The sequence below is a fragment of the Odontesthes bonariensis genome, chromosome 12 (genome assembly GCF_027942865.1).
Source record: "Odontesthes bonariensis isolate fOdoBon6 chromosome 12, fOdoBon6.hap1, whole genome shotgun sequence".
In the NCBI taxonomy this organism is placed as follows: domain Eukaryota; kingdom Metazoa; phylum Chordata; class Actinopteri; order Atheriniformes; family Atherinopsidae; genus Odontesthes; species Odontesthes bonariensis.
Genome location: NC_134517.1, coordinates 20,859,179 through 20,875,114, shown reverse-complemented (window position 1 = coordinate 20,875,114; position 15,936 = coordinate 20,859,179). Strand labels below are relative to the sequence as shown.

The 15,936-nt window shown below is 40.0% G+C and overlaps 1 protein-coding gene across 8 annotated transcripts in view; it reads right to left on the bottom strand.

The window, feature by feature from the left end:
- LOC142396643 (dedicator of cytokinesis protein 9) overlaps nt 1–15,936 on the bottom strand; it is a 75,910-nt gene that overhangs the window by 2,753 nt on the left and 57,221 nt on the right. For 3 of the 8 annotated variants that reach the window (XM_075479606.1, XM_075479605.1, XM_075479608.1), the window contains exons 31-52: nt 14,814–14,992; nt 14,610–14,726; nt 13,522–13,633; nt 13,298–13,431; nt 10,504–10,618; nt 10,339–10,405; nt 10,203–10,250; nt 9,378–9,514; nt 7,437–7,552; nt 7,199–7,336; nt 6,922–7,104; nt 6,311–6,424; nt 5,977–6,192; nt 5,697–5,754; nt 5,452–5,558; nt 4,978–5,100; nt 4,748–4,861; nt 2,571–2,717; nt 2,272–2,482; nt 724–914; nt 541–641; nt 321–459 (exon numbers count right to left, since the gene is read on the bottom strand). In XM_075479606.1, the coding sequence (XP_075335721.1) occupies nt 321–459; nt 541–641; nt 724–914; nt 2,272–2,482; nt 2,571–2,717; nt 4,748–4,861; nt 4,978–5,100; nt 5,452–5,558; nt 5,697–5,754; nt 5,977–6,192; nt 6,311–6,424; nt 6,922–7,104; nt 7,199–7,336; nt 7,437–7,552; nt 9,378–9,514; nt 10,203–10,250; nt 10,339–10,405; nt 10,504–10,618; nt 13,298–13,431; nt 13,522–13,633; nt 14,610–14,726; nt 14,814–14,992 (2,867 nt within the window). Of the gene's footprint in view, nt 1–320; nt 460–540; nt 642–723; nt 915–2,271; nt 2,483–2,570; nt 2,718–3,277; nt 3,308–4,747; nt 4,862–4,977; nt 5,101–5,451; nt 5,559–5,696; nt 5,755–5,976; nt 6,193–6,310; nt 6,425–6,921; nt 7,105–7,198; nt 7,337–7,436; nt 7,553–9,377; nt 9,515–10,202; nt 10,251–10,338; nt 10,406–10,503; nt 10,619–13,297; nt 13,432–13,521; nt 13,634–14,609; nt 14,727–14,813; nt 14,993–15,693; nt 15,742–15,936 lie in introns of all 8 variants that reach the window. The other 5 variants (XM_075479607.1, XM_075479604.1, XM_075479601.1 and 2 more) reach the window with 4 other exon arrangements.

The following is a 15,936-nucleotide window of genomic DNA, read 5'->3' as shown; positions in this document are numbered from 1 at the left end:
AGAGGTCGACCTTAACTTTAGAGTAAACACCACAAAAACACCCAGACTTTTGATATTTTGACAATGCAAAGTTCCATTAATCTTTGTCTGACTGGACCAACAATTAACCATTCCATCTCTATTGCAAACGGATGCTTATAGCATTACCATTAAATCTGCACATGTCAGCACAAAGGAAAAAAAAAGAAAATGGTGTTATCAGAGAGTCCTTTATCACTCTATCACTCATGATGGCACTCTGCTTTCTTCACGTGTCACAGTGTGTTTCAGTGGCAGGTTAAAGGTGTAACATTATCATAAAGGAGCAGTACTGAACTCACTTGCTCATGCATGATGATGGACAGCTCTCTGGCCAGGTCTCTGTAGTTTGCTTTCATCTCATCATGGTACTCCTGTTGGTCCTCTTTGATCAGTCGCTCATTAATGCCTAAGCCGTGGCCACATGCCTCTACAAAATTCCTGCTCACAAAAATAGTGTTAACATGTGTTCTAGGGAGATTGCACCAAGCGGTTTTAGGACCCTGACCTCACACAACTCACCTGAAGACCTCTTTCAGCTGCTTGACCTTGTTCTCTGGATACTTTTTGGTGCTTGTGTCATCAAGGAAAGCTCTGGCATATGCAAGCGGACCAGCATTTACCTGAGAGGGGGGGGTATCATTTCTTAATATAATGTAGATATGTCAGGTGTAGGACTATGGTGAGAAAATCTAAAGCAGGCACCTGGACACTGATGCTGCCCTGCAGTTTGAGCTGTAGACGGATCATGTCCACCTCGCTGGAGGAGCAGAGCTGCTTGATCTCTGCCACTTTCTTGCTCATCTCATCGATGGCCACCTCGATGGGGCTCAGATCGGTGTGGTGTTGGTACATCACGGCAATACGTTTCTTCACATAGGGAAAACAATGTGTGGCTGCGGGAAACAAACAAATTCATGGGTGAACAGCCTGCTTCTCAGTGCATGGACCTTCTTGCATGTGCTTTTTTTTCAGTTTTACAGCTCCCTCTCATCCTGTATGTGGACTGTACACTTGATGAAAGCTCCCACACAGTAAAGATAAGATGATAAGATTGAACATTTGGATCTTTTGCATCATAAAACTATACAACCGTGATTAGGAATAGGAAATACAGCTGACATGTTCAAAAGTTAATCAAGATCTTCAATTCATGAACATAAACTTTATGCTGAGTAATGTCATTGGTGAACAGCCAATGTGAAATTTATTCTCATGTGATGACAAACAAATTTGTCTTTGGGAGGAAAGTGAAAAATGTATCTCACTTTTCAGGAATATTTACAAACATTTGATGCAAAATACACTGATTTACAGCCATCTTTCATTATATAGTTCTATCTGAAAGGGGAACTACGTTCACATTGCGAGCATCTGACTTGCGATGAGTAAAAGAGTTGGGTCTTTATAAACTCAACCGAAGTCTAACCTGGTAGAAGATGAATATGTATGTTGGAGAGATCCCAAATATTAGAGCCTTAAGAGTAAATATTAAGCACGGTAAAATATAGTTCTAGAGTAACTGATTCAGATTTTTATAAAACTGAAAATATTTACATGATCAATTTTTGCTTTACTTATTCACTTGGTTATTACAATTTAAGGTAAAGATTTTCAAGTCTTATTGGCTGTTTTCCCTCATAAAATTTGATATTTTCATCCTGCATCCATCTTAACATGCCAGTTTCCGACAGGTTAAAGCCCCTCTAACCTTGAAACTGCACAAATACAAATGTTATAATAAAAGACAACATTAGCAGGATGTATTTGATACTGTTTGAGAGGTGTTTTTACATCATTTGTTTAGAAAATGATGGGACTATGCACATTGTGATTTTAACTTCTTTTGGGTTCCTATAGCTAAAAAATGACGATGATAAAATTTGTCAACTGACCACAACCCTTCAGAGAAAGTACATTTCTTTTCCCCCAAGCGAAATAACAGACACGGAAGCTTTTTTAAAGGAGCATTATGGCACAAAAAGGAAAGAAAAAAACAAATCATAAATCTGATGAGGGGGGACTCTTGAAAATGAGTTGAGCTGACATGTAATAGCACAAAAGTGTATCATTTGTGGTTCGGAGGAATTTCCTGGAATGAAATAATGGGTTTACTTTAATTCGATGTGATTATGTCCAGTGGAATTCAGTGCGTTCTCTGTTCCAATCTGATGAGCTATGGCGATACTAAACAGAGACTCATCTTTTCACTTCATTATAAGTATGACACAAATGCAAATAATGGTCATTTACTGGTCAGAATCGTCCTGCGTTTGCACTGCTCCTCCACGCCCCCTTGCTTTTTGCCAGATATCGTAAAAGGCATCTCAAATACAAATCGACGGATGTTGTGGCTCTTTTCGAAGTCCGTCTTCCTGTCGACCAGCTCCTTCTCCTCCAGGTATGGAGTCACGTGTGTCACTTGGATATATGCATACTTGGAGTCGAGGTCTTTGGGATTGATCTAAAGATGATACGATCGTGGAAAGAGATCAATGCCATAACTCTGAAGTCAAATATCTTTACAAATTGCAAAATCAACAAAGTCTCACCCGTCCAGAGTCCTGAATCATCTTCACGTTCTCCTGTCCAAACTTGTCAGAGTAGAGCTTAAGAAGCCTCTGGGATATCTCAGATAGAGGGGTGAATTTGGGTTCTTTGTAGATGTACTCCTTCCCATCTTCATCCTCAAAGAAGCCCTGTGGGAGATAAAATTCCCGTCAATGTCAGCTTAAATAAATACAAACATTGAGTTAGTCTAATAAGATATAAAGCAACAAACCACGTCAAACCATAGGTGAGTTGTGAGTGGGAGTCAATCCAACACTGATAAAAATTTGACTCAGCCATGAGCTGAAAGGTTTGGCAGACTCCAAAATACACAACTCCCTATCTAAGATCCAAGACAAACAACTACAGAAAGCACTGGTGTAAGATACACTAAAGGAGGGTGCAGGCTCCACAATGTCAGTGAGAACATTTAGATTTGTTAATTATCTTGTCTATAAAGGGTAAAAAAGTTCCATTAACAGATGGGTGAAGCCATGCGTTTACCCAGTGAGAGCTCAATCCTGCTATTATCCTTTCAAGAGCTTTCTACTATGATTAGCACAACACTGAGTAAAGGAGGAGTTAAAGGGCTAAAAGATAAGCACTGCACTGTGAAATAGCACTGCAGACTGCATTAGTGATGGAGAACAACACAGCCTAAAACACCTCTGCAGTCCCAACTGAAATGTTGGCTTTCATAGTGATTTACCTCAGCATCTGAGTCAGTAAACTGGTACTGCTACGGGGGTGTGAACAACACAAACAAATAAGATCGTCATTATTGCATAACTACCTAAACACTGCGAATGAATTAGGTGTATTTTAGTTTAAACTATCATCTGGAAACAGTGTTAAGAAAAACACGGATATGTCAGTTAGATATCTATCAAAGAGCAGAACTGGAGGCAACCACACACAACCGGACAAATAAGTCATAAAACATCAAGAAAGAAAAGAAGACAAAATGAAGGTCAGCATTGAAACCTTACAGACTAGATTTATAACACAAAAGCTGAACACTGACATGGGTGCTGAAGTGAATGATTGCCATGCAACAATGTCTTCCAAACAGAAAGCAGCAGTAATGACTGATTGTTACTTGGTCATTCTATGTCAACTTAACCAGGCGTTCCCACCTCAAATTTTTGATTTCGATCTTTTTTGGTTATCACCGGTGAAAGGTGAAAATGTTATGTGAGGAATATGATCTGAATTTCCAAGTTGTAGAGTCATGAGGGAATTACTGTACAAGTTACAGAGGTGAGTCAGATTTAACATGTTCACCTACATTATGTATTCAAGGTATACATATCTAGGAGTAAAAAAAAACAAAAAAAAATATAAAAAGGTAAACAGGTATCACATATATCGCAATTTGCTTATGGGTACAGATAAGTATTTGATCCACATATAATCCAATGAGTTTGGTACATTTAATCTAGGAAAAAAATGCACTGTTAAAAATTATGAGCAAGTTTTTCCAACCTCAAAAATCCACTCTAGGTTCCTGTATCTGACAAAAACCTCCATGGAATGTGAGAAAAACTGACTGAAACTCTGTAGACCAGGAGCAGATCTGTCCCAGTGAACAAAAAAACTATATACGACTTTTCCAAGTATCCTTTTAGAGCTGATAAACTTCCTCAAGAATTCAGTAAAAGTAAAAGTTAGGTAAAACATCTATAACTTCCCTTGTGGCTCATAACAGATTCACTTTTTACCAAAAAAAAAGTCAGAGCAAAGGTAAAACAAAAATGAATTGAGGAAAGGGTGAAGAAAAGGTAGGAGTTGACACAGAATAGCCCTGCTGTAACATGAAGCGACAAGCTATGGCTGAGAAGTGCAAATAGTTTATAGAAGCATCAACACTAACACAAAGACTCAGGCTGCTCAAAAAGGCTAGCAGGATCTACTGCTTGACTTACCGCTGCCTTCAAAGAGGATAAAAAAATAAAAAATAGCAAAGAAGCGTATTAGAGTAGGTTATGAAATGCTGCTGCATGTGGTCATGCTTATAAAAATTTAAACCCCTCGATAAATCACGAGCTACAAAACTACTTGTGCTCTTCTATGGAATTAAATCTCAATCATGTGAAGGAACACAGTTCTGTTTGGAGATAAATCAAAAGTAAACCGAGAGGACAGAAATATGCTACTGCAGTTTGATAGTTGAACCCACCTGGCCAAAGAATGCCACTCTGAAGTACGTTCCCAGCAGCCTCTTGCCTGTATGCATGACCTCTGTTACTTTGCTGTATGCACGGTGCAGTGTGTCATACAAGTGGGCCAGTTTCTGCACAAAGTGATACAAGAAGATTATATTTAAAAACTGCAAGAGGCCAATAACTGAACTATATTGGCAACGTTTGTTCAGGGAGTAATTGCACTCCAAATGAGGGGAGTATGTACCTCAAAGTCCCTGCGTTTCTCATAAATGGGGATTATGAGCTTGTAGATGTCAGAGATGAGCTCGTAACGCTCCGCTTTCCACAGTCCATCTGCACACTCCTCCAAAAGCTCCATTAGAACATCCTGCGGGGACAACAGTAAAAGAGAGCTTTTTAAAACCATGATGCCATGTTCTTCCTCCAAAAAAAAAAGAAAAAGAAAAAAAAAAAAAGGTCTGTCTTTACAAAATATTAAATGAGTAGATTGATGAGTTGATATCTTGGAAGCCAGCCGTTATAACTTTGATGAAACAGGGGGGGTGTGCAAAAGTAAGAGGGATTATGAATCATCATTCTTTTGCTTGTCTGTTTGGCCGCAAGATTACACCACTGCCAAAAGAAATTTCATAAAAAGGGCCTTGTGGCAGAAGGCGTGATCTAATTTGGCCTTTATTGACCCAAATACGTACAAAATATGCATGAAAACTATCATAACCTCATTGAAATGGACATCCTGCATTCCGACGTCTTCCATCATTGCTGCTTCTTCATCAATGTTTGGAGTCACAACCCGGAAAGCTGAGCAGCCCTGCTTGAACATGCCTGCGCACAACAACACAGAAGAGGTTACTTTATCAGACAAACCCTTCTTGCGGCAAATAAGAAAAACAAACAAAAGAAATCAACACAGCTTCTATCTAGCTAGCAATAGGAGCATTGCCATCAGTGATAACTGAGCACCTTTTCTCCTGAGATATTCTGCCACGAGTGCTGCAACGTGCACGTAGCACATGGCCGCCTGTAAACAAGCAAGAATAAAAATAACTCAGGTTAGACTAAAAAGGGCAACAACAACAATACTGATTGATTTAAAGACCATATCTCTCAGTTAAAGAAATGCTTGCACGCAATTAACTTGTCAAAGATAAAAAAAACTAATCCTAAAGTGTGTCCATCACAATTTAAATTTGCAGCTAGCCATCCTACTCAGCCACACTGTGAGATCAGAGTAATCACAGACCTCCGATAGGTCTCCGTTCTTCACGTGGATTCGGGCCATGCTGTCCAGCCACGTCTTGCGTAGCTCTGGTGTGCTGGCGTAAGACTTGGCGAGGCTGTACTGCAGGTCCACCAGCATCTCTGGGTCTCTCTCGTGCTCCTTCATCTGAGCCGTAGCCATCAAGACCGTCCTGATGCGTTTGGTCAGGTCCTTCACATCTGATGGGAATGCTGTGTTCTGTCGGGGAGGATGCAGTTATTAGAGCTACATCTGCCACATTACTCTGGTTTTTATATTGTTTCAACGATTTAATTAAATGGAACTAGAACATAATTATGTACATGGAGTTTCTCACCTTGATAGTTTTATCACTGTTGGCACAATTGTTGATTATTGACAGGGACTGCTGAAAGCGGGTACTTCCAATCCCAATCACATCGGCTATCAGTTGACTCACAGCAATGACCACCTTAAGGAAAAGAAAAGGAAATTCTGATTAACCCCTTGTGTGTTGTAGACATAGTCTTTACATCTTTCTATTTCTGGAACCATAGAGACTATGTTATGTGAAAAGAAAAAATAATAACCAGAAAAACAAACCTTTTCTTTTTTATTTTAACTCAACAAAACCCAATATGCATTACAGCACTAAAGAGGTAACCCCCTCCCCTTTTCTACAACCTGAGCTTAAAAAACAAAGACAAATAAGCTGAAATGACCTAGCTCAACTGTGGCTGTATGGAAATGATTCATGATGAATGTGCTATACGGTTCATTGACGAACACATTCATTTTACTTGCCACAAAATAATGAACATATGTATAAATGTATATTTTGTTTAGCCTGATAATAAGTTTGATCTCATGATGGTGATAAAAACTATTTAAGCGTTAAAAAAAAAAAAACTCAGGGTCTCAAAGCTCCCTGAACATGAGGGTTGAATAATATGAATATAACCATCTAACCTGCAAGTGTGTCCTCACAAAAGACTTGCGACCTGTATAGTCAAAGTTACTCTTCATCAGAAAATACAGCAGATGGGCCGCGTCGCTGCGAATGGAGCTCAGCTTGGAGTTGCAACATTTCAGGATCTCATAGCAGAAGGCCGCACACATATCTGCACGTCCCTCAAAAAATGTGCACGGGAACTACAGCGTGAAGAAAATGTGACCAGTCATTAGCTTCTATGATCATCGCCTCAAATAGAGTATTGTTAAAGGAGGTACCAAAAGTCCATCGCACCTTGTAGATGAAGGTGCGCAGTGTTGTGAAGACCTGCTTGAGGGCTGTTTCTGACTGATTGATGCGCAGGAAGCAGAGGTGGACTTCAAACACCTTCTTCATGAGTGGACTGTGGCCATGGTCAGAGCATAACTGTGTCTGTGAAGGAGGAGAGTATCATCTCTGAGACGGTGACTCTAATCAAGCACTGATTAGACATAACAGGACTTCTCAATCTGACTAGTATTATATTTGGTACCTTGAAACCCATGATAAAGATGTTGAGTGTGTCCAGAACTGTCAGACACACTTCAGTGGCAATGTTGGCCTCCAGCAGTGACTGATTTAACACATCAGCATCTGAATGACTGTAGGCTGAAAAGACAAAACATGCTGTAGTCATTTCATGCATTAAAGCATTCTATGCAAAAGGTTTCCACAGTGACCGTTTGAGGTTTTCAGGTCACATTTCAAAGTGTTAAAGGCAAAGCTGTTGCTTGAAAGATGGAAGTTCTTTTTTTCCAAATGTTTAAAATAAAAGTTTCATTCCAAAGTCAAGCAAAAAATATTTTCCTACAGATAAATCACCATATTCTATCAATTGAATGGTGAAGTACAACTAAGGGTGTCATTTTGTGGTGGGGAGATACAATACAATAAAGGGACAAAAAAAAAAAATTATAATCTTCTGGTCCTCACCAGGCCTTAAAGTTAGGTAAATAACATATCAGATGAACAACAACACATGAGATACTACACTGTGTCATCATTCATTGAACAAAAACTTGGCCAAAATGCAGAAAAAAAATTGTGAAAAAAAAATCAAGTACAGCATCATCACTGTGAGCACCTCTGTAAAAGCCGAAGTTTTGGAGCATTCAGGTGCGTGTTAATGCCAAGGAGGTAAGACATCTACAATAATCTTAGAGAAACCGTTGCTGCTGCTGAGAAGTCTAGAAAGCCATTTCCAAACTATTTAGAGTCCATCATTCTACACCGAGAAAGATTATTCACAAGTGGAAAACATTTAAAAATGTTTCCAATCTTCCCTAGCATGCTCAGAGAAACTGCAAACAACCCTAGAGTTGCATCACAGACTCTACAGGCCTCCACCAACATGTTATTTGTTCTGGAGCAAATAGAAAAAAGACTGAACAAGTATGGTTTGTTTAGAAGGGCGCCGGGAAGAAGCTTCTTCTCTCTAAAGAGAGCGTGAAGGTGCTGCACTGGCTCGGTCAAAGTCCAGACCTCACCGTGATTGAAATGCTGCAGCAGGATCATGACGAAGCTTTGCATAAACAAATGCTGAAACCTGAACTGAATTAATTTCAAATCGTTTGCAATTGTGGTTCTAAAAAACACTGAATCACTGAGGCACGCTCAGGACGGGAGATTGGACTGAAGACAAGTTTCGGTGCAATCTGTTGGTGTCCTTAGCTAGGAAATTGTTTTTGAATTGGCTCTATATGAATGAATATGATTATTTTGAAAATAATTATGATTACAATGAATTGAATTCCAATTTGCTTGAATTGAACTTTATCATTTAAGTGCCTTGAGATGACATTTGTTGTATTTGCCGCAATATAAGTAAAAATTAATTCAATTGAATCGTTTGATGTTGTTAGATTTTCATTGCTTGTACATTTTGGCTGGTTTTTTGTTCATAAAGAATGGGAGTGCTTTGGAATGAAAATTTTCACATTTTACATGGATTTCTTATAAAAGGTTAAAGTACAGAGCAGTTGAGCTGTGCAGAGGGATGAGAAGATTTAGAAAGCTAATGTTCAGTTAAGATTGGGCATGCCCTTGTTTCAACCAAATGAACAGAGCCAGGAACAAACATCCTGCCAACCCGACACATTCTTACCATGTTCTACAGATATTCCAAGAATACTTGAAATCTTTCTTACACTGAAAACACAAAAAAACTGGATTACAAGATGTCGTTTAACAGAATCACCACCTAGCATCCCGGATTTAGGTAAAGTGTGAGGCCAGAAGCAGTTTTCTTGGTCTCGCTTTTATAGAGTTCATGATGCTTTCTGCGACATTTTCTGCCTGACAGCTAGTTGAGTTTAAACAGAGGATGAGGAAGGAGATGATGGGAAGCATGAGGAGTCAGGAAACACGTGGTGAGGCGGAGGAAGGTTGTCTGCTAGAGGATGATTGATGACAGCTACAGTATGGGGACACTTACTGTGGTTAAAAGTGTATGAGTTATCCAGACTGCTGAGCTGCTGTAAGCGGGCATGCATCATTCCCGCCCTGTTACGGGACACAGGCAGAGTCTGAGACTTCCGCTCATGTGCTACAGGTCCTGCCCCATCCTGGTTCCTGATGAGGAAACAGGATAATGTTAAATGGAAGGCTGATTGCCAGCAGAGCCAGAGTTAGCAAAGCAAGTTAAGGTGAATAATACTTCCTTTTACACGCCTGAGTGATGTAACAAGCACTCAAATGTGATGGGAGCAAAAGAAAGTTTGAAGCTTTTATGAGAATGTATGAGATTTTGAAGGCGAAAGTGAAGGAAATTAGTGCATGTTTGGCATGCAGCTTAGGGTGCAATATCAGCAGCATTAACACAGCAAGTTCAAGTTTAAGCCATGCATGTAAGAACGAGAGTTGAGTTGAGAGAACCAGAAGTGTCACAACACTGCAACATCTCTTGGGTGAGAAGATATCATGCAATTAATCTGAGAACGTCAGTTCCACCTTTAGGCTTACCCAAGCAGGAGAGGGCAGGAGCCAGCTTTTATTTCAGTATGTTAAACTTGCCAGCGTTTAGGTAAATAGAGATAGGAACAGTGGTGGGAGGTTAGAGGTGGGAGGTGGAGGCCAAAACTCCCAAATTGTGGAAAGAGTGTTTGAATACATTTTAATTAACATGAAATAGTTGTGCTCAACATACAGAATTGTCACATTTACAATTATGTTTTACCCTCGATGATCAAAAAACAAGTCAACAAACAGATGCATAATCCTTATAGGTTGGTCTGGAAGCCAGATATCCTTGTAACATTACCTTGCGATGTATCTCTTTCCCATGTATCTGAACTGATGGAGGCACACCCTGAAAGAGTAAGAGAAAAATCAGTCATACATTTTTCAGCAGCCCTTATACCCCCTTGGCATTCCTAAAGCAATGAAAGCCATCTTACTCTATCAAAGTGAAGAAGTCCATCAACTCAGCAGATGAAGCTTTGTTCCAGTATGTGAACAGAGCATCTGGAAAGGGAGACAGAGACTGACATATTAGATACAACTTGTTTTTTGGACTGTGTTTTTGCGAACCACACTCAAAAAGAGCAGGAGGTGGATTTTACCCTCAGACATGCTTTTAAGCACATGTAAGAAACACATGAGGAAGCTCTTGATCTCTGCTTGGTCCAGTTTATCACATCGCAGCAGGGTACTTCCCAAGGTGGCAACAGGCTGGTTCTGAGGGACAAACAGGATGACAGGCTCAGTCAGACACATTTTTAATCCTGCTCTTGGGCATAGCACTAGCTCCTTTTGATGCCTTAAGACAAACCAACCCAGGTAGCCAAGTCAATGGATTCAATCAAGGCTATGTGGTGGCAAACCAGTGGTGTAGTCTAAGTTGAACGCAGGTATACGGCGTATACCCACCTCTTTTTTGGGGGGATTTCCGTATACCTACCTAAAATGCTCCGTATACCCACTTAAAATTCGTTTTTCAATATTTAGAATAGCACAGCCACGTTTCATCAACTACCACTTTTCATGGAAGCCTTGTTATAATTTAACAATACAACGACAACACTTCAGAATAGCATTCATTCGGAAATTGCGGCAGTCAATCAATCTCCCAGGGATTCATTATCAGTGTTTTGACAATAACGTCCCTTCTTTGTATTAGTTGAAAGCGGTGATTCTCTAACGTACAACACCGCCCCCTATAGGAGTGGAAGGTGGAAAACTAAAATGGATGTGTGTGTACATATATATTTTTTTATGTATATTACATATATAAACTAATGTAATACATATATATATATATATATATATATATATATATATATATATATATAACAACCTGTCTCAAAATGTGATGGTGTTCTGCTGCTTTAAAACAATCACTCTGTTAGGCCTCGCTCTATGAGGGATGAGTACAAAGATTAAGTGCCACAGGGAGTCCCATTGCCACTGAGATACACACCACACAGTCCACACAATCAAAGTGAGTTTATGATGTCCCTCATCCTGTCCCTCATGCATGCAAGGGGCAGGTAAGTGCAAAGCTGCGACCCCACAAACATGTTTGTCCCTTAACACAGCATTATAAATGTGCTGTTACCAGAATGGCAATGACCAAGTCGTAGTGCACTATTAAAAGCCCTGTGTTATGTCATAGTATTGTAGTACTATGGTACTTAACTTTTCAATGACTATTACAGCGCGCCACTGGAGGTACGGCGTGCATTAAGGGGCTACTATTGGTCCCGAGGGGTCCCGAGGGGTCCCGAGTCCCGACCCCTAGTTTGTTACCACGGGCCTATGACTAGCCAACTATACAGTATACCCACCTCAAAAAGGTAGACTACACCACTGTGGCAAACTTGACTCTATTGTGGCATCGCTTACTTTTGATAAGCCACATCTGGTCCAGTAATGGCTGATAGATTTTATTAGGTTTTAGGCCTGTATGTTTGGGCCAGTTTAGCTACAGAATTGGCATATTCAGCTACATTTGGGCTTACAACAGTCAGAGTGTGGTGACCTAAATTAGGGGAAGAAGACTTTGGCTAGACTACTTATGCTAATTCTGAGTCATCATTCAAACCTTAAACTACTTTGTCTTGGTTATTTTCTCTGGCCTGTTAGACTGCAGCCACAATGGGGTCAGACCACTTTGGCTACCTGGGAAAGTACTGCTTTACCACAAAAATGTCAAGCCTCTAATATAGCGTTGAGATTTGCTTTTACAGTCATTAATCAAATCCTGGCATTTATCGCCGACACAAGTTAAAAAGAAAAAAGAAAGAAAGAAGAAACTACAATTTTTTCTGATTTACAGAGTAGTTAGGACATGACTGATATACATTTTCTGAAGGCCTGAAATAAAGCAATCGAGCTACACTAAATGCTGCAAGGCTCTATGAGTTCTGGAAAATGTGACAGTCGACAACAAATATCATTTCTTCAAGCTGAGGTGGAGAGCAGGGAGACAAACAGAACCAAAGCAGTGGAGCAACAGCTCTACCACAGCAAGGGGTTGGCAATATACCAAGCACGTTCCTTTGCCAGCAGTTAGTCTAGACCATGAAACTGGCTAGGGATGACTTCATGGAAAGCATGAGGCAATTGCTGAGGTCTTTTAAAGGGTGTTTTGCAGAGTGAACAGTTTTTAGGCCAAAGTTAGAGTTCCTGAAAAGGTGGAGAAAGCCGTGGTAAAATAATTATGGATATGAAAATTTTGGTGTCTTCTCGTCCCCTTATGTTGGACGGCAGCGCTTATTATAAAACTTATCCGATGCAAAGTAAAAACAGCTATCAAAATAGGAGGAAACCTAACGGCGCAGATGGTAAAAATCAATTTTTTTGTGAAAAAGTGGCATCTTTTCAGATTTAGCTTGAGAGAAAAAAAAATGTAATCACGCAGCACACATGACAGTGAGAAAATAGAAATAAGCACGAGAACAAAACCTGAGCATCTTCTGGCAAAGAAAGGGCTTAGACACTCTCACACAGACTATAATTCCCAGATGGGACACTCCTAAGAGGTGTGAAGTACTTGAAGTGAAATGCTGGACTGCAGGACGCTCTCTGGGACACATGGGGCAGTGAGCAGGGAAAAGTCCATAGTGACACGCTTGGAGCGCAAGGACAGCTTGGAATCCTCGGTCTCCGTAAAGAAGCGCAGGACATTGACAGAGTGCCTCCGTACAAACTTCTCCGTCTGCCACAGCCAGCCATACATTGAAGGCGGGAAGTCAAGGGTACAAGTTAACAAAAAGTGTCTTTCTGTGATGCTTTTGTCATAATCTGGGGACCTCTGCTGTGCTTTACGCACCAACATGAAATGAATGTTGCATGTCACAGAAAGATGAAAGTTGATTTCTAATAAATGGAGCATGAAATCTCCTCACAGAATACCTTGTCTAGGGAGTTGCCTTTGTCGTTGTTTCTCTCAGGCAGGCTGTTCCCAGAATCGGTGCTGATGAGTGAGCCGCGAGAGTCTGCGTGGCGCACAGAGTTGATGTTGGGGGTGGACGTCGCATGAGGTGAAGCTGTTAACAAGAACGAAAAGGAGCTATTTAATAGCAATTTGAAAATAAAGCTTCTTCTTTTCTAAGTAATACATATCTTCCTTCACTCACTGGTGCCTGATATGACTCCAAAAACATCTTTATGCAAGCTGGTGTCCAGAAAGGTGCTGGACCTGGGAGGTGTCATCAAAGCATTGCCCAGGAGTGAATCTTCCCTCACATTCTGCATGAAAAACATTGCAAGAGTTCAATAAATACTTTTAAAAATACTGTACACTCTGACTGAAACAAAGTATAGGTGTCTCTTAGTGTGAAGAGCTGTGAGGAACCAAACTCCAAACATTTGAATCAGAAGCATTCCTGCGCTATTTGAACCCGCATGAAGTGGAATTTAACCCAAAATCAGTGAATGTGTTCTCATGGTGGGCTTTAGAATATTATTACTTTAGCTTTTTGAAGGTTGGCTGGTAACAAGAGAGAAGTTCATTCTAATGCTTATAAAAAGTCTAACCCACAGTTTAGATCCTGAACAAAGTTCTGCATATGAAAATACAATCAAACAAACAGATATACAGAGCTCATTTCTAGCAAGCTTTAAGGATAAACTGGGAGTTTAAACACACATATCACACACATGTTGAACATCTGTTTGACCAACAGTACTACTGACACTTCATCCTGGGTTCATATTGTGCAATTCCATCAATCCGTCACTCTTGTTGTTTTGTATTTTTTCCAGTTATCTTTTCTGTATATCTGTACGGTATGACCTCTAAGCACAAAGAAGAAAGGGAGAGCCGTGCTGCCTCTCTTTTGCTCTTTTGAAATGTTTTCCCCTTTTTTCTCATCTAAGATGAAGGCCTAAGGGCAGAGGGCATAAACCTTCAGGTCTGTCATTCCTTTTTGTGATACAGTTGTTGTTTTTGTTTTTTTAACTTATTTTCTAAAGCACTAAATGTGGGTCTGATTATATACTGTGCACTGACTTTATCACACATGACTGTTTGTCAGTACAGTCCACCTACTACATTTCTTGTCAATGTTATTAGTATCTTTATTCTTCTCTGTGTACTGTTCATTCAATTCTAAAGTGAGATGTTCAATTGAGGAGTAGAGTTATAATTCAATGTATTTTTTGGGTTGTGCTATGGCTGAAAGTGCATAAGTACTCAAAAGAAACCACTAGGTGTCTCTCTTACATTACTGGAGTGGCTGACAGTGAATGGGGATACTTCTTTAACGTTCAGCCTGTTGACGTTTTCTTGAAGCAGACCAAACAAGGGAAAGTACAAGGTGGACAGCCTGGCCTGCTGGCTCTAAGAAAAGAAAAGAAAAAAAAAACACTTAACTATAAGTGAAAATGCAAAATAGTCACAAAGTAGCAGAGTGAAGGTACTACATACCTTAGAGGTGTAGCGTTCATCAAATGTGTGTTTAATCATGAGGTTCTTCAGCACCTGGATGGCTATCTGACGGATTTCCCTGAATTCCTGCAGAGCAGCGCTCACCTCCCTGAGCAGTAGCCCAACCAAGAAGTGGTTCTTACAGAAGTCATCCGTTAGCGAGTAATCCATCTGTAGGTCTGTGGGGCAGGAAGAAAATGCGGAAGACATTATGACTGACTGACTGACGAGAGAACGAAGCATAAGAAAAAGACGAGAAGTCACAAACAGCCCCCAACAAGGTGAGTAAATTCCCGATTCAATATCAATTAATCACAATGAGCAATATGAAAATATGAAAGTATAGACAGTATAGAGATTGTTGCCATGATTAAAGTCTGGTGAAAAGGAGACACTCCCTGAAAGACAATCAACGATCATCAAACACTGTAAAAGGGAGGGAGGGGGGGTCTCAGAGACAAGCTTAGACTTTCAAGTTTGACAGATTCCCACTGTGCAGCTGAGCCGATGTTGTGCATCAACAGTGTGGAAAGACAAACAAGATTTAAGCTCATGTGGAACAGCAGCAGCTGTTCACAGATGGTTTCTAAGAAGGGTAAAGCGATCCCAAATCATACACACACAAAGATTCTAACAAAGACACATTTGTTGTATGCTTTAATCTTTTCAAAACCTACATCTTAAACATGCAAGAATGAAAGAAATGTTTTGTTTAATTCATTTTTTTTTTGTTGCAAAGACAGAAAAAAAGAGTGTCTTCTCATCACTCGTCATAAAACCCCAAACGACTTCAAGAGCCCAGACCACTTAAGAGATGAATGATCGTATTGTAATCGGCTGTTTTTCAAGATGACATGCAAGCAGCACTCTTTGCACCTACCTACTGGACTATCATATGACTCCACTGTATCATATGGAGATAATAAAGCTAATTGAGGAAAAAGTAAAAGAAAAGTACATTCTGTAATAAAGCAGATTGTTGAAGTCCATTTCAAGACAATTTCTTACATTTGTTGATCCGAAACAAGTATACTTTATTTTCCAAATGTTGGCCTAAACAATAAAGCAATTTATTTCTTCTTATCAATCTTCTTAAACACAAGCTATCGATGCAAGCTGGCAA